Source organism: Oncorhynchus tshawytscha, linkage group LG13, assembly GCF_018296145.1.
Source record: "Oncorhynchus tshawytscha isolate Ot180627B linkage group LG13, Otsh_v2.0, whole genome shotgun sequence".
Classification (NCBI taxonomy): domain Eukaryota; kingdom Metazoa; phylum Chordata; class Actinopteri; order Salmoniformes; family Salmonidae; genus Oncorhynchus; species Oncorhynchus tshawytscha.
The window spans coordinates 31,850,797-31,870,712 of NC_056441.1; the positions used below are offsets into that span (position 1 = coordinate 31,850,797).

A 19,916-nucleotide genomic window follows, 5' to 3' on the forward strand; every position below is an offset into this window, starting at 1 on the left:
ATCTCCTACTACAACAACTGAAGCGCCTACAATGCCCATCACACCCGCAGCCACAAATACCATTTTAACTCCTACGACAAACACAACTGCAGCTCCTACTACAACAACTGTAGCTGCTTCCACAACCACTACTGCATTCCCTACTGCAACCACAACTGAAGCTTATTCTACAACAACTATAGCACCTATTACAACCACAACAACATCCCCTACAACAACTGCAGCTCCTACGGCCACAATAACTGTAGCAGTTCCTACAACAACAACTGAAGCTGCTTCCACAAGCAATACTGCAGCCCCTACTGCAACCACAACTGAAGCTTCTTCTACAACAACTATAGCACCTACGACAACATCCCCTTCGACTGCAGCTCCCACTACAACAACTGCAGCTCCTACAATGCCAATCACAACTAAAGCTACAACTACCATTTTAACTCCTACGACAAATACAACTGCAGCTCCTACTACAACAACTGTAGCTACTGCATTCCCTACTCCAACCACAACTGAAGCTGCTTCCACAACAACTACTGCAGACCCTACTGCAACCAGAAATGAAGATCCTTCTACAATAAACACAACATCCCCTACGACAACTGCAGCTCCTACTACAACAACTGTAGCTCCTACTGCCACTACAACTATAGCAGCACCTACAACAACAACTGCAGCTGCTTTCACAAGCACTACTGCCGCCCCTACTGCAATCACAACTGAAGCTTCTTCTACAACAACTACAGCATCTACGACAACATCCCCTTTGACAACTGCAGCTCCTACTACAACAAATGCAACTCCTACAACGCAAGTCACAACTACCATTTTACCTCCTACGACAAACATAACTGCAGCTCCTACTACAACAACTATAGCTGATTCCACAACCACTACTGCATTCCCTACTCTAACCACAACTGATGCTTCTTCTACAACAACTATTGCACCTACTGTAGCCAGAAATGTAGATCCTTCTACAATAATCAAAACAACATCCCATATGACAACTGCAGCTCCTGCTACAGCCACTGTAGCTCCTACGACCACAACAACTGCAGCAGTTCCTACAACAACAATTGAAGCTGCTTCCACAAGCACAACTGCATTCCCTACTGCAACCACAACTGAAGCTTCTTCTACAACAACTGTAGCAACTACGACAACCACAAAAACATCCCCTTCGACAACTGCAGCTGCTACTATAACAATTGTAGCACCTGCAACATCATTCACAAATGCACTTCCCACTACCATTTTAACTCCTACGACAATCAAAACAGCAGCTCCTACTACAACAACTCTAGCTCCTACAACCTCTACAACCTCAGCACCGACTACGTCAATCACAACTGCAGGTCCTACCACCACTTTAACTGCTACGACAACCACAGCTGAAGCTCCTACAGAAATCACAACCGTAGCTCCTACTACAGCTGTAGCACCTACAACCACAACAGCAGCTACTACAATACCTGTAGCTCCGACAACCACTACAGCACTTACTACGTCAATCATAACTGCAGGTCCTACTACCATTTTAACTGCTACGACAACCACAACTGTAGCTCCTCCTACAACAACTGTAGTTCCTACAATCTCTACAACCTCATCACCTATTACGTCAATCACAACTGCAGGTCCTACCACCACTTTAACTGCTACGACAACCACAGCTGAAGCTCCTACAGAAATCACAACCGTAGCTCCGATGACCACTGAAACTGCAGCACCTACTAAGTCAATCTCAACTGCAGGTCCTATTTCCATTATAACTCATACGACAACTACAAATGAAGCTATTATAGAAACCACAAATGTTGCTCCTATGACCCCCACAATTGCAGCTTCTACTACAACTGTAGCTGCTTCCACAACTGCTGCACCTACTACGTCAATTACAACTCCAGTTCCTATTATCATTTTACCTCCTACGACAAGCACAACTGAAGCTCCTTCAGACGTCACTACTGTAGGTCCTTTGAACCCCACAATTGCCACTTCTACTTCAACAACTGTAGCTCCCACGATCACTACAACTGCAGCAGCTCCTACAACAACAACTGTAGCTGCTTCTACAACTACTACTGCATCCCCTACTGCAACCACAACTGAAGCTCCTTCTACAACAACTGTAGCTCCTTCAATGCCAATCACAACTGCAGCTCCTACAACAAAAAATCTTGCTCCTACAACCTCTACAACTTCGGCACCCACTACGTCATTCACAACTGCAGGTCTTACTACCATTTTACCTCCTTCGACAACCACAACTGTATTACCTACGACAACCACAACAACATCCACTACAACAACTGTAGCTCCTACAATGTCAATCTCAACTGCAAGTCCTACTACCAATTTGACTTCAACGACAACCACAACTGAAGCTCCTACAGACATCACTACTGTAGCTCCTATGCCCCCCACAATTGCAACTACAACTGTAGCATCACCTACAACAACAACTGCAGATGCTTCCACAACCACAACTGCAGGTCCTACTACCATCTTGACTCCTAAGACAATCACAACTGAAGCTCCTACAGAAAGCACAACTGTAGCTCTTATGACCCCCACAATTGCAGCTTCTACTTCAACAACTGTTGCTCCCACGACCACTACAACTGCAGCAGGTCCTATAACAACAACTGTAGCTGCTTCCATAAACACAACAGCAGCACCTACTAGGTCAATCACAACTACAGGTCCTACTACCTTTTTAACTCCGATGACAACCACAAGTGTAGCTCCTACTGCAACCACAACAGAAGCTACTACATCAACTGTGGCTCCTACAACCACAACAGCACCTAGAACGCCAATCAATTCTGCAGGTCCTACTACCATTTTACCTCCTATGACAACTACAACTGAAGCAAATACAGAAATTTCAACTGCAGCTCCTATGACCCCCGCAATTGCAGATTCAACTGCATCAACTGTTGCTCCTACGACCAAAACTGCAGCAGCTCCTATAACAACAACTGTAGCTGCTTCCATAAACACAAAAGTAGCACCTACTACGTCAATCACAACTGCAAGTCCTACTGACATTTTAACTCCTTCGACAAACACAACTGTAACACCTACGACAATCACAACAACATCCACTACAACAACTGTAGCTCCTACAATGTCAATCTTAACTGCGGGTCCTACTACCAATTTAACTCCAACGACATCCACAACTGAAGCTTCTAAAGACATCACAACTGTAGCTCTTATGCCCCCCACAATTGCAACTTCAACTACAACTGTAGCATCACCTACAACAACAACTGCAGATGCTTCCACAACCACAGGTGCAGCACCTACTGCATCAATCACAACTGCAAGTCCTACTGACATTTTAACTCCTTCGACAAACACAACTGTAACACCTACGACAATCACAACAACATCCACTACAACAACTGTAGCTCCTACAATGTCAATCTTAACTGCGGGTCCTACTACCAATTTAACTCCAACGACAACCACAACTGAAGCTTCTAAAGACATCACAACTGTAGCTCTTATGCCCCCCACAATTGCAACTTCAACTACAACTGTAGCATCACCTACAACAACAACTGCAGATGCTTCCACAACCACAGGTGCAGCACCTACTGCATCAATCACAACTGCAGGTCCATCTACCATTTTGACTCCTAAGACAATCACAACTGCAGCAACTACAGAAATCACAACTGTAGCTCTTATGACCCCCACAATTGCAGCTTCTACTTCAACAACTGTTGCTCCCACGACCACAACTGCAGCAGCTCCTATAACAACAACTGTAGGTGCTTCCACAAACAAAACACCAGCACCCACTACATCATTCACAACTGCAGGTCCTACTACCATTTTGACACTTACAACAAGCACAACTCCTTCAGACGTCACTACTATAGCTCCTTTGAACCCCACAATTGCAGCTTCTTCTTCAACAACTGTAGCTCCCACGATCACTACAACTTTAGCAGCTCCTACAACAAAAACTGTAGCTGTTTCCACAACTACTAATGCATCCCCTACTGCAACCACAACAGAAGCTCCTTCTACAACAACTGTAGCACCAATGACTTTAGGAACAACAGTCCCAACGACAACTGCAGCTAATTCCTCAACTTTAGCTCCTTCAATGCCAATCACAACTGCAGCTCCAACAACAACAACTCTTGCTCCTTTAACCTTTACAACTTCAGCACCCACTACGTCATTCACAACTGCAGGTCCTACTACCATGTTACCTCCTTCGACAACCACAACTGTATCACCTACGACAACCACAACAACATCCCCTACACCAACTGTAGCTCCTACAATGTCAATCTCAACTGCAGGTCCGACTACCAATTCAACTCCAATGACAATCACAACTGAAGCTCCTACAGAAATCACAACTGTAGCTCTTATGACCCCCACAATTGCAGCTTCTACTTCAACAACTGTAGCTCCCACGACCACTAAAACTGCATCAGCTCCTATAACAACAACTGTAGCTGCTTCCATAAACACAACAGTAGCACCTACTACGTCAATCACAACTGCAGGTCCTAAAGAAATCACAACTGTAGCTCTTATGACCCCCACAATTGCAGTTTCTACTTCAACAACTGTAGCTACCACGACCACTACAACTGCAGAAGCCCCTACAACAACAACTGTAGCTGCTTCCACAACTACTAATGCATCCCCTACTGCAACCACAACTGAAGCTCTCTCTACAAAAACTGTAGCACCAACGACATCAGCAACAACAGTCCCAACGACAACTGCAGCTAATACCTCAACTGTAGCTCCTTCAATGCCAATCACAACTGCAGCTCCTACAACCTCTAAAACCTCAGCACCCATTACTTTATTCACAACTGCAGGTCCTACTACCATTTTACCTCCTTCAACAACCACAACAACATCCACTACAACAACTGTAGCTCCTATAATGTCAATCTCAACTGCAGGTCCTACCACCAATTTAACTCCAACGACAACCACAACTGAAGCTCTTACAGACATTACAACTGTAGCTCTTATGCCCCACACAATTGCAACTTTAATTACAACTGTAGCATCACCTACAACAACAACTGCAGATGCTTACACAACCACAAGTGCAGCACCTACTACCTCAATCCCAACTGCAGGTCCTACTACCATTTTACCTCCTTCGACAACCACAACAACATCCACTGCAACAACTGTAGCTCCTACAATGTCAATCTCAACTGCAGGTCCTACTACCAATTTAACTCCAACGACAACCTCAACTGAAGCTCCACCAGACAACACAACTGTAGCTCTTATGCACCCCACAATTGCAACTTCAACTACAACTGTAGCATCACCTACAACAACAACAACAGATGCTTACACAACCACAAGTGCAGCACCTACTACATCAATCCCAACTGCAGGTCCTACTACCATTTTGACTCCTAAGACAATCACAACTGAAGCTCCTACAGAAATCACAACTGTAGCTCTCATGCCCCCCACAATTGCAACTTCAATTACAACTGTAGCATCATCTACAACAACAACTACAGATGCTTCCACAACCACAAGTGCAGCACCTACTACATCAATCCCAACTGCAGGGCCTACTACCATGTTGACTACTAAGACAATCACAACTGAAGCTCCTACAGAAATCACAACTGTAGCTCTTATGCCCCCCACAATTGCAACTTCTACTTCAACAACTGTTGCTCCCACGACCACAACTTCAGCAACTCCTATAACAACAACTGTAGATGCTTCCATAAACACAACAGCAGCACCTACTACGTCAATCACAACTGCAGGTCCTACTAACATTTTAACTCCAATGACAAGCACAACTGAGGCTCCTTCAGACGTCACTACTGTTGCTCCTTTGAACCCCACAATTGCAGCTTCTTCTTCAACAACTGTAGCTCCCACGATCACTACAACTGCAGAAGCTCCTACAACAACAACTGTAGCTGCTTCTACAATTACTACTGCATCCCCTACTGCAACCACAACAGAAGCTCCTTCTACAACAACTGTAGCACCAATGACTTTAGGAACAACAGTCCCAACGACAACTGCAGCTAATTCCTCAACTTTAGCTCCTTCAATGCCAATCCCAACTGCAGCTCCTACAACAACAACTCTTGCTCCTACGACCTCTACAGGTTCAGTACCAACTACTTTATTCACAACTGCAGGTCCTACTACCATTTTACCTCCTTCGACAACCACAACAACAACAATGTCAATCTCATCCACTACAGCAACAGACATCACACACTGTAGCTCCTTCCACAATGTCAATCAGATCAACTGCAGGTCCTACTACCATTTTAACTCCAACGACAATCACAACTGAAGCTCCTACAGACATCACAACTGTAGCTCCTATGCACCCCACAATTGCAGCTTCTACTTCAACTGTAGCATCACCTGCACAACAACAACTGTAGATGCTTCCATAAACACAACAGCAGCACCTACTACGTCAATCACAACTGCAGGTCCTACTACCATTTTTAACTCCAACGACAACACAACTCCTTTCCACAACAGCTTCCTTCATGCTGTATAACAACAACTGTAGCTACAACACAACTGCAGGTCAACTGTGGCTCCTACAGGTCCTACTACCAATAACTCCAACAACAACCTCAACTGAAGCTCCAACAGACACCTAGGCTCAATCATGCAGGTCCTACTACCATTTTGACTCCTAAGACAATCACAACTGCAACTTCAACTGTAGCTCTTATGACCCCCACAATTGCAGATTCATCACAACTACAACAACAACTGTAGATGCTTCCACAAACACAAAATCAGCACCTACTACGTCAATCACAACTGCAGGTCCTACTAACATTTTAACTCCAAGACAAACACAACTGTCAGAAATCACTACTGTTGCTCCTTATGCCCACAATTGCAACATCCACTTCAACAACTGTTGCTCCTACAATGTCAATCTTAACTACCTACAACAACTTTTGCTTCCATCCACAACTGAAGCTTCTAAAGACATCACAACTGTAGCTCTTACCACAATTGCAACTGCAGGTCCTCAACTATGTAGCATCACCTACAACAACAACTGCAGATGCTTCCACAACCACAGGTGCAGCACCTACTGCATCAATCAAACTGCAAGTCCTATGACAATTTTAACTCCTTCGACAAACACAACTGTAAACTGTAGCTCACCTACAACCATAACAACATCCACTACAACAACTGTAGCTCCTACAATGTCAATCTCAACTGCAGGTCCTACTACCAATTTAACTCCAACAACAACCTCAACTGAAGCTCCACAGACATCACAACTGTAGCTCTTATGCCCCCCACAATTGCAACTTCAACTACAACTGTAGCATCACCTACAACAACAACTGCAGATGCTTCCACAACCACAAGTGCAGCACCTACTACATCAATCCCAACTGCAGGTCCTACTACCATTTTGACTCTAAGACAATCACAACTGAAGCTCCTACAGAAATCACAACTGTAGCTCTTATGACCCCCACAATTGCAGCTTCTACTTCAACAACTGTTGCTCCCACGACCACAACTGCAGCAGCTCCTATAACAACAACTGTAGATGCTTCCACAAACAAACATCAGCACCTACTACATCAATCACAACTGCAGGTCCTACTAACATTTTGACTCCAACAACAAGCACAACTGAGGCTCCTTCAGACGTCACTACTGTTGCTCCTTTGAACCCCACAATTGCAGCTTCTTCTTCAACAACTGTAGCTCCCACGATCACTACAACTGCAGACTGTAGCTGTTTCTTCTACATACATGCATCCCCTACTGCAACCACAACAGAAGCTCCTTCTACAACAACTGTAGCACCAATGACTTTAGGAACAACAGTCCCAACGACAACTGCAGCTAATTCCTCAACTTTAGCTCCTTCAATGCCAATCACAACTGCAGCTCCTATACAACAACAACTCTTGCTCCTTTTAACCTTTACAACTTCAGCACCCACTACGTCATTCACAACTGCAGGTCCTACTACCATGTTACCTCCTTCGACAACCACACACTGACCTACGACAACCACAACAACATCCCCTACACCAACTGTAGCTCCTACAATGTCAATCTCAACTGCAGGTCCTACTCCATTTTGACTAAGACAATTCAACTCAATGACAATCACAACTGAAGCTCCTACAGAAATCACAACTGTAGCTCTTATGACCCCCATTTTGACTCCTACAATTGCAGCTTCTACTTCAACAACTGTAGCTCCCACGACCACTAAAACTGCATCAGCTCCTATAACAACAACTGTAGCTGCTTCCATAAACACAACAGTAGCACCTACTCGTCAATCACAACTGCAGGTCCTAAAGAAATCACAACTGTAGCTCTTATGACCCCCACAATTGCAGTTTCTACTTCAACAACTGTAGCTACCACGACCACTACAACTGCAGAAGCTCCTACAACAACAACTGTAGCTGCTTCCACAACTACTAATGCATCCCCTACTGCAACCACAACTGAAGCTCTCTACAAAACTGTAGCACCAACGACATCAGCAACAACAGTCCCAACGACAACTGCAGCTAATACCTCAACTGTAGCTCCTTCAATGCCAATCACAACTGCAGCTCCTACAACCTCTAAAACCTCAGCACCCATTACTTTATTCACAACTGCAGGTCCTACTACCATTTTACCTCCTTCAACAACCACAACAACATCCACTACAACAACTGTAGCTCCTATAATGTCAATCTCAACTGCAGGTCCTACCACCAATTTAACTCCAACGACAACCACAACTGAAGCTCTTACAGACATTACAACTGTAGCTCTTATGCCCCACACAATTGCAACTTTAATTACAACTGTAGCATCACCTACAACAACAACTGCAGATGCTTACACAACCACAAGTGCAGCACCTACTACCTCAATCCCAACTGCAGGTCCTACTACCATTTTACCTCCTTCACAACCACAACAACATCACTGCAACAACTGTAGCTCCTACAATGTCAATCTCAACTGCAGGTCCTACTACCAATTTAACTCCAACAACAACCTCAACTGAAGCTCCACCAGACAACACAACTGTAGCTCTTATGCACCCCACAATTGCAACTTCAACTACAACTGTAGCATCACCTACAACAACAACTGCAGGAGCTTCCACAACCACAAGTGCAGCACCTACTACATCAATCCCAACTGCAGGTCCTACTACCATTTTGACTACTAAGACAATCACAACTGAAGCTCCTACAGAAATCACAACTGTAGCTCTCATGCCCCCCACAATTGCAACTTCAATTACAACTGTAGCATCATCTACAACAACAACTACAGATGCTTCCACAACCACAAGTGCAGCACCTACTACATCAATCCCAACTGCAGGTCCTACTACCATGTTGACTACTAAGACAATCACAACTGAAGCTCCTACAGAAATCACAACTGTAGCTCTTATGCCCCCACAATTGCAACTTCTACTTCAACAACTGTTGCTCCCACGACCACAACTTCAGCAACTCCTATAACAACAACTGTAGATGCTTCCATAAACACAACAGCAGCACCTACTACGTCAATCACAACTGCAGGTCCTACTAACATTTTAACTCCAATGACAAGCACAACTGAGGCTCCTTCAGACGTCACTACTGTTGCTCCTTTGAACCCCACAATTGCAGCTTCTTCTTCAACAACTGTAGCTCCCACGATCACTACAACTGCAGAAGCTCCTACAACAACAACTGTAGCTGCTTCTACATTTACTACTGCATCCCCTACTGCAACCACAACAGAAGCTCCTTCTACAACAACTGTAGCACCAATGACTTTAGGAACAACAGTCCCAACGACAACTGCAGCTAATTCCTCAACTTTAGCTCCTTCAATGCCAATCCCAACTGCAGCTCCTACAACAACAACTCTTGCTCCTACGACCTCTACAGGTTCAGTACCAACTACTTTATTCACAACTGCAGGTCCTACTACCATTTTACCTCCTTCGACAACCACAACAACATCCACTACAGCAACTGTAGCTCCTACAATGTCAATCTCAACTGCAGGTCCTACTACCAATTTAACTCCAACGACAATCTCAACTGAAGCTCCAACAGACATCACAACTGTAGGTCCTATGCACCCCACAATTGCAACTTCAACTGTAGCATCACCTACAACAACAACTGTAGATGCTTCCATAAACACAACAGCAGCACATACTACGTCAATCACAACTGCAGGTCCTACTACCAATATAACTCCAACGACAACATCAACTGAAGCTCCAACAGACATCACAACTGTAGCTCCTATGCACCCCACAATTGCAACTTCAACTGTAGCATCACCTACAACAACAACTGTAGATGCTTCCACAACCACAGGTGCAGCACCTACTACGTCAATCCCAACTGCAGGTCCTACTACCATTTTACCTCCTTCGACAACCATAACAACATCCACAACAAAAACTGTAGCTCCTACAATGTCAATCTCAACTGCAGGTCCTACTACCAATTTAACTCCAACAACAACCTCAACTGAAGCTCCACCAGACAACACAACTGTAGCTCTTATGCACCCCACAATTGCAACTTCAACTACAACTGTAGCATCACCTACAACAACAACTGCAGGAGCTTCCACAACCACAAGTGCAGCACCTACTACATCAATCCCAACTGCAGGTCCTACTACCATTTTGACTACTAAGACAATCACAACTGAAGCTCCTACAGAAATCACAACTGTAGCTCTTATGCCCCCCACAATTGCAACTTCTACTTCAACAACTGTTGCTCCCACGACCACAACTTCAGCAGCTCCTATAACAACAACTGTAGATGCTTCCATAAACACAACAGCAGCACCTACTACGTCAATCACAACTGCAGGTCCTACTAACATTTTAACTCCAACGACAAGCACAACCGAGGCTCCTTCAGACGTCACTACTGTTGCTCCTTTGAACCCCACAATTGCAGCTTCTTCTTCAACAACTGTTGCTCCCACTACCACAACAGCTCCTATAACAACAACTGTAGATGCTTCCATAAACACAACAGCAGCACCTACTACGTCAATCACAACTGCAGGTCCTACTACCAATTTAACTCCAACAACAACCTCAACTGAAGCTCCAACAGACATCACAACTGTCGCTCCTATGCACCCCACAATTGCAACTTCAAATGTAGCATCACCTACAACAACAACTGCCGATGCTTCCACAACCACAAGTGCAGCACCTACTACCTCAATCCCAACTGCAGGTCCTACTACCATTTTGACTCCTAAGACAATCACAGCTGAAGCTCCTAAAGAAATCACAACTGTAGCTCTTATGACCCCCACAATTGCAGCTTCTACTTTACCAACTGTTGCTCCCACGACCACAACTGCAGCAGCTCCTATAACAACAACTGTAGATGCTTCCAGAAACACAACATCAGCACCTACTACGTCAATCACAACTGCAGGTCCTACTAACATTTTAACTCCAATGACAAGCACAACTGAGGCTCCTTCAGACGTCACTACTGTTGCTCCTTTGAACCCCACAATTGCAGCTTCTTCTTCAACAACTGTAGCTCCCACGATCACTACAACTGCAGAAGCTCCTACGACAACAACTGTAGCTGCTTCTACATTTACAACTGCATCCCCTACTGCAACCACAACAGAAGCTCCTTCTACAACAACTGTAGCACCAATGACTTTAGGAACAACAGTCCCAACGACAACTGCAGCTAATTCCTCAACTTTAGCTCCTTCAATGCCAATCCCAACTGCAGCTCCTATAACAACAACTCTTGCTCCTACAACCTCTACAACTTCATTCACAACTGCAGGTCCTACTACCATTTTACCTCCTTCGACAACCACTACAACATCCACTACAACAACTGTAGCTCCTACAATGTCAATCTCAGCTGCAGGTCCTACTACCAATTTAACTCCAACGACAACCTCAACTGAAGCTCCAACAGACATCACAACTGTAGCACCTATGCACCCCACAATTGCAACTTCAACTGTAGCATCACCTACAACAACAACTGCAGATGCTTCCACAACCAGAGGTGCAGCACCTGCTACCTCAATCCCAACTGCAGGTCCTACTACCATTTTGACTCCTAAGACAATCACAACTGAAGCTCCAACAGAAATCACAACTGTAGCTCTTATGCCCCCACAATTGCAACTTCAATTACAACTGTAGCATCACCTATAACAACAACTACAGATGCTTCCACAACCACAAGTGCAGCACCTACTACATCAATCCCAACTGCAGGTCCTACTACCATTTTGACTCCTAAGACAATCACAACTGAAGCTCCTACAGAAATCACAACTGTAGCTCTTATACCCCCCACAATTGCAACTTCTACTTCAACAACTGTTGCTTCCACGAACACAACTGCAGCGGCTCCTATAATAACAACTGTAGATGCTTCCATAAACAAAACAGCAGCACCTACTACGTCAATCTCAACTGCAGGTCCTACTACCAATTTAACTCCAACGACAACCTCAACTGAAGCTCCAACAGACATCACAACTATCGCTCCTATGCACCCCACAATTGCAACTTCAAATGTAGCATCACCTACAACAACAACTGCAGATGCTTCCACAACCATAAGTGCAGCACCTACTACCTCAATCCCAACTGCAGGTCCTACTACCATTTTGACTCCTAAGACAATCACAACTGAAGCTCCTACAGAAATCACAACTGTAGCTCTTATGACCCCCACAATTGCAGCTTCTACTTTACCAACTGTTGCTCCCACGACCACAACTGCAGCAGCTCCTATAACAACAACTGTAGATGCTTCCAGAAACACAACATCAGCACCTACTACGTCAATCACAACTGCAGGACCTACTAACATTTTAACTCCAATGACAAGCACAACTGAGGCTCCTTCAGACGTCACTACTGTTGCTCCTTTGAACCCCACAATTGCAGCTTCTTCTTCAACAACTGTAGCTCCCACGATCACTACAACTGCAGAAGCTCCTACGACAACAACTGTAGCTGCTTCTACATTTACTACTGCATCCCCTACTGCAACCACAACAGAAGCTCCTTCTACAACAACTGTAGCACCAATGACTTTAGGAACAACAGTCCCAACGACAACTGCAGCTAATTCCTCAACTTTAGCTCCTTCAATGCCAATCCCAACTGCAGCTCCTATAACAACAACTCTTGCTCCTACAACCTCTACAACTTCCGCACCCACTAGTTTATTCACAACTGCAGGTCCTACTACCATTTTACCTCCTTCGACAACCACTACAACATCCACTACAACAACTGTAGCTCCTACAATGTCAATCTCAGCTGCAGGTCCTACTACCAATTTAACTCCAACGACAACCTCAACTGAAGCTCCAACAGACATCACAACTGTAGCACCTATGCACCCCACAATTGCAACTTCAACTGTAGCATCACCTACAACAACAACTGCAGATGCTTCCACAACCAGAGGTGCAGCACCTACTACCTCAATCCCAACTGCAGGTCCTACTACCATTTTGACTCCTAAGACAATCACAACTGAAGCTCCAACAGAAATCACAACTGTACCTCTCATGCCCCCACAATTGCAACTTCAATTACAACTGTAGCATCACCTATAACAACAACTACAGATGCTTCCACAACCACAAGTGCAGCACCTACTACATCAATCCCAACTGCAGGTCCTACTACCATTTTGACTCCTAAGACAATCACAACTGAAGCTCCTACAGAAATCACAACTGTAGCTCTTATACCCCCCACAATTGCAACTTCTACTTCAACAACTGTTGCTTCCACGAACACAACTGCAGCGGCTCCTATAATAACAACTGTAGATGCTTCCATAAACAAAACAGCAGCACCTACTACGTCAATCTCAACTGCAGGTCCTACTACCAATTTAACTCCAACGACAACCTCAACTGAAGCTCCAACAGACATCACAACTGTCGCTCCTATGCACCCCACAATTGCAACTTCAAATGTAGCATCACCTACAACAACAACTGCAGATGCTTCCACAACCACAAGTGCAGCACCTACTACCTCAATCCCAACTGCAGGTCCTACTACCATTTTGACTCCTAAGACAATCACAACTGAAGCTCCTACAGAAATCACAACTGTAGCTCTTATGACCCCCACAATTGCAGCTTCTACTTTACCAACTGTTGCTCCCACGACCACAACTGCAGCAGCTCCTATAACAACAACTGTAGATGCTTCCAAAAACACAACATCAGCACCTACTACGTCAATCACAACTGCAGGTCCTACTAACATTTTAACTCCAATGATAAGCACAACTGAGGCTCCTTCAGACTCCACTACTGTTGCTCCTTTGAACCCCACAATTGCAGCTTCTTCTTCAACAACTGTAGCTCCCACGATCACTACAACTGCAGAAGCTCCTACGACAACAACTGTAGCTGCTTCTACATTTACTACTGCATCCCCTACTGCAACCACAACAGAAGCTCCTTCTACAACAACTGTAGCACCAATGACTTTAGGAACAACAGTCCCAACGACAACTGCAGCTAATTCCTCAACTTTAGCTCCTTCAATGCCAATCCCAACTGCAGCTCCTATAACAACAACTCTTGCTCCTACAACCTCTACAACTTCCGCACCCACTAGTTTATTCACAACTGCAGGTCCTACTACCATTTTACCTCCTTCAACAACCACTACAACATCCACTACAACAACTGTAGCTCCTACAATGTCAATCTCAGCTGCAGGTCCTACTACCAATTTAACTCCAACGACAACCTCAACTGAAGCTCCAACAGACATCACAACTGTAGCACCTATGCACCCCACAATTGCAACTTTAACTGTAGCATCACCTACAACAACAACTGCAGATGCTTCCACAACCAGAGGTGCAGCACCTACTACCTCAATCCCAACTGCAGGTCCTACTACCATTTTGACTCCTAAGACAATCACAACTGAAGCTCCTACAGAAATCACAACTGTAGCTCTTATGCCCCCCACAATTGCAACTTCAATTACAACTGTAGCATCGCCTACAACAACAACTACAGATGCTTCCACAACCACAAGTGCAGCACCTACTACATCAATCCCAACTGCAGGTCCTACTACCATTTTGACTCCTAAGACAATCACAACTGAAGCTCCTACAGAAATCACAACTGTAGCTCTTATACCCCCCACAATTGCAACTTCTACTTCAACAACTGTTGCTTCCACGAACACAACTGCAGCGGCTCCTATAATAACAACTGTAGATGCTTCCATAAACAAAACAGCAGCACCTACTACGTCAATCTCAACTGCAGGTCCTACTACCAATTTAACTCCAACGACAACCTCAACTGAAGCTCCAACAGACATCACAACTGTCGCTCCTATGCACCCCACAATTGCAACTTCAAATGTAGCATCACCTACAACAACAACTGCAGATGCTTCCACAACCACAAGTGCAGCACCTACTACCTCAATCCCAACTGCAGGTCCTACTACCATTTTGACTCCTAAGACAATCACAACTGAAGCTCCTACAGAAATCACAACTGTAGCTCTTATGCCCCCCACAACTTCTACTTCAACAACTGTTGCTCCCACGACCACAACTGCAGCAGCTCCTATAACAACAACTGTAGATGCTTCCAGAAACACAACATCAGCACCTACTACGTCAATCACAACTGCAGGTCCTACTAACATTTTGACTCCAATGACAAGCACAACTGAGGCTCCTTCAGACGTCACTACTGTTGCTCCTTTGAACCCCACAATTGCAGCTTCTTCTTCAACAACTGTAGCTCCCACGATCACTACAACTGCAGAAGCTCCTACGACAACAACTGTAGCTGCTTCTACATTTACTACTGCATCCCCTACTGCAACCACAACAGACGCTCCTTCTACAACAACTGTAGCATCAATGACTTTAGGAACAACAGTCCCAACGACAACTGCAGCTAATTCCTCAACTTTAGCTCCTTCAATGCCAATCCCAACTGCAGCTCCTATAACAACAACTCTTGCTCCTACAACCTCTACAACTTCAGCACCCACTAGTTTATTCACAACTGCAGGTCCTACTACCATTTTACCTCCTTCGACAACCACTACAACAACTGTAGCTCCTACAATGTCAATCTCAACTGCAGGTCCTACTACCAATTTAACTCCAACGACAACCACAACTGAAGCTCTTACAGACATCACAACTGTAGCTCCTATGCCACCCACAATTGCAACTTCAACTGTAGCATCACCTACAACAACAACTACAGATGCTTCCACAACCACAGGTGCAGCACCTACTACATCAATCACAACTGAAGCTCCTACAGAAATCACAACTGTAGCTCTTATGCCCCCCACAATTGCAACTTCAACTACAACTGTAGCATCACCTACAACAACAACTACAGATGCTTCCACAACCACAAGTGCAGCACCTACTACATCAATCACAACTGCAGGTCCTACTACCATTTTGACTCCTAAGACCATTACAACTGCAGCTCTTATGACCCCCACAATTGCAGCTTCTACTTCAACAACTGTTGCTCCCACGACCACAACTGCAGCAGCTCCTATAACAACAATTGTAGCTGCTTCCACAAACAAAACAGCAGCACCTACTACGTCAATCACAACTGCAGGTCCTACTAACATTTTACCTCCTTCGACAACCACAACTGTATCACCTATGACAACCTCAACAACTGTAGCTCCTACAATGTCAATCTCAACTGCAGGTCCTACTACCATTTTACCTCCTACGACAACCACAACTGTATCACCTATGACAACCTCAACAACTGTAGCTCCTACAACACCAATCACAACTGCAGGTCCTAAAACCATATTAACGACAACCGCCACTGCAACTTCTACTACAACTACAAATGCAGGTCCTTCAACCACCACAACTGCAGCGCCTATTACAACTAGAACAGCAGCTCCTACAAGTTCAACCACAATTGCACTTCCTACCTCGACAACCACAACGGCAACATTTACCTCAACTTCTACGGCTTCAGTGGCATCAACTAGGTAAGCAAAATCATTTAATATATATTTATTGTGAATCAAGGAAGCCTTGCAACAAAGAACAATGTATCTCTGCCATTAACCACAAATGCTTTCATAAACGCATACAAAATGTCCAAATGTATTATCATTTTCTCTCAGATTTGGCACAGTGGTGGTTTTTGTAAGACTAGAGTTCCAGCTCAACACTGCAGTCCCCAGTAAGGATGTCGTCCTTGGTGCCGTCGACAAGAAACTGTCTACACAATTCAGGACCTTCAAAATTCAAAGAAACACTCAAGCCACCCTCCAGAATGCAACTTATATCAGTGAGTTGAACAAATTCGGCTTATATCATGAAGTATAATTTTAAAAACTTTGAAAAACAGATTTCCTCCTAAAATTCAAGACAATTAAGTCTGCTTAGAATAATTGTTTATTAATAAGTAAACAATTAACTGCTACCACTTTCTAAATACTTCTTAAATGTGGCTTTTCCACACAGAATCAGCTTTGTTGAAACTCATAAATTCTAACAGGCCATTTTGTCTGCTGCTATAGTAAATTGTAAATGAGAATTTGTTCTTAATTGATTTGCCTAGTTAACTAAAGGTTAAATAAAATAAATATAGTGATGTTTTTTGTGCTCACAGAACTTTCAGATACTTCATTTGCTGTTGATCTTGGTTTCAAAATAACCAATGTATCTATGGAGGAGAGACTGCTTCAAAGTGCTAGAGCCACTTTCACCGATGATACCTACAGCCAGATACAGGATTCAATTAACAGCCTAGTAAGATACTTTTTCGTACTAGATTACTCAATCTAGGATATTGTACTGTAAAGTTGATCAACAGAATTCAACAGGAATGTTTAAGGGCCATATTGGCCATATTATTTGGCCATAATACATCTAAAAACTTGGACATGAAATCCATAACCATCCATGGTCCTGTCAGATCATCTTAATAATTCATAACTTAATTCTATGTCTCCTTTTAGCTGCATGATATTCTCAGTGAACCAAAAGGCAAACAATTTGACTTTCCCAAAGCCAAATTTAGGTGAGTACAACTTCAAGCCCTCCCAAAACAACCCAGTTTTCTTAACTGCACTCTTTAGAATGTCTGCTGATTTCATACAGCTGCTGTCTGTACGGCTAAACAGGATGGAGGGAGCATGTGTTGTATATGTTCCAGTTGTGGATCAGTACTACATATGATTTATATGATCTGATATAAGGATTATTTCCATGAATAGGTCTTGTTCACACATTCCACAGTTCAACTCTCACAGGAAACCATTTGTATCTTTACAGTGTTGTTGGCAATCAAATCAGGGCAAACGTGACGTATGTATACAAAGAGAAAGACGTCAACCTCCCTAGTGCCTTTCTAGGGGATGTTTTAAAAGTCTCAGGTACGCTGATTTTGTTGTCATTGGTCATGATTGCTATGCTTTTTTGATGCCAGTGAGTCATCAAACTGCATGTAACAACTTGTGTGTAACACTCAAATGTGAAAACAATTTCATATATCACAAGTTTATAATACCCTCTAAATATTGTTCACTTTGTATTCTAGGTCTCCTAACAACCACTGTTGCACCAACAACAACTACCAGCACCTCACCACCTACTACCCCTTTGCTGACCACTCCTTTCAGTATAAGTGACAGAGGTTTTCCTGGCTGGGCTCTGGCCATTATCATCCCCTGTGGCATCGCTATCATTCTGGTACCCCTGTGGATCCTGCTATGTGTACGTGTAGGCTTGTGTTCACTTGTGTACTGTGTATACTATTTACATATTTTACAGAGTATTTAATAAAAAATATGCTAAATCTCTGCAATGATTTGATTTTACATGTGAATGATACTTCTCCATCCTTGTTTTGCAGTGCATGCTATGTGGCGGCTGTGCAGCTTTAAGGAGACGCTGGCAACAACACAGAGCTTACAACGTACAGTACACCACAAGAAACGGCATCTTCTGAGGTGACAAGACTATCAAAATAACAGCTAATCATCTATATCTGCTCATCATCACAACAAATAATATATTTTTCATGTAATCCATACACCATTACTTTTGAGAAGATCAAACACGGACTTGCTTTTATTTTTATAACAAAATTGCATTGTTCTTGAAAGGGTTAATAGGTCATGTGTTTCCCCAATGTACTACTTTTTAATATTATACAGTATTTCTCATTTTAGTCAAAGCTACAGCTGAGCTGGTATATTATGCATTTATGTAATTTAATCATTTATATACACAAAAATATTATTTTTGATTTTTGTCATTTCCCCTGCTGATTTAAGCTATTAACTCACTATATTTGAAAGTCTGCAATACAGCACTTGTTTCTTTATCATACAATTTAACACATGTAATAAAAGCCTTTCAAATCAACATTAACTGGATAAATAATGTCTGCAGAAATCCTCTTAGAATTATTTAAACATGCTATAACGCAACAATTGTTAACACTTTGCTCTACGTGGGTAAGGTATTCATAACACCTTTAAGAGTTTTAATTTGAAATCGCCTCATGAATGATGTTGAATAAATGGATTACGGTTGTTATGAATAATCCGTAAAAATTCACAAAGGTCTCATGATTGGCTTCATAAAGGTGTTATGAAGGCCTTATCTGTATACGCTCCTATAGTAAATTGTTGACCAACAATTTAGCGGCAATTTAGATATCTTCAGAGTTTTTGAAGAATTACACCATAGAAGTAGAAAAAAAATAAGGTGGAAACGACACAAGTGAAAGCAGAGTTCAGGTTATCAAAAATGCTGAATTAGCAGTTGGTGATGATGGCCAGGTAAACAAAACCA

The 19,916-nt window shown here is 43.4% G+C and overlaps 2 protein-coding genes across 2 annotated transcripts in view; both read left to right on the forward strand.

Moving 5' to 3' along the window:
- The window catches only part of LOC121838949 (mucin-2-like), a 27,284-nt gene extending 13,875 nt beyond the window's left edge, over positions 1–13,409 (forward strand). The window contains exons 8-9 of the mRNA XM_042294918.1: positions 2,925–3,691; positions 13,266–13,409. Of these exons, the coding sequence (XP_042150852.1) occupies positions 2,925–3,691; positions 13,266–13,409 (911 nt within the window). The remainder of the gene's footprint in view (positions 1–2,924; positions 3,692–13,265) is intronic.
- Positions 13,410–13,628: 219 nt separating this feature from the next.
- LOC112264695 (mucin-5AC-like) lies at positions 13,629–19,664 on the forward strand. Its single transcript, XM_024441468.2, has 7 exons — positions 13,629–17,095; positions 17,234–17,400; positions 17,725–17,864; positions 18,074–18,135; positions 18,390–18,490; positions 18,655–18,830; positions 18,970–19,664. The coding sequence occupies exons 1-7, from the start codon at positions 14,007–14,009 to the stop codon at positions 19,063–19,065; spliced, it is 3,831 nt and encodes a 1,276-aa protein (XP_024297236.2). The 5' UTR covers positions 13,629–14,006; the 3' UTR covers positions 19,066–19,664.
- Positions 19,665–19,916: the final 252 nt, after the last annotated feature.

Excerpts from the sequence above, each read along its gene's own strand:
- LOC112264695 (XM_024441468.2), top strand. The coding sequence starts at position 14,007 with ATGCACCCCACAATTGCAACTTCAAATGTAGCATCACCTACAACAACA. Across the intron at positions 17,865-18,073 it reads AGGATTCAATTAACAGCCTA|CTGCATGATATTCTCAGTGA; the intron begins GTAAGATACTTT and ends GTCTCCTTTTAG. Across the intron at positions 18,491-18,654 it reads GGATGTTTTAAAAGTCTCAG|GTCTCCTAACAACCACTGTT; the intron begins GTACGCTGATTT and ends TTTGTATTCTAG.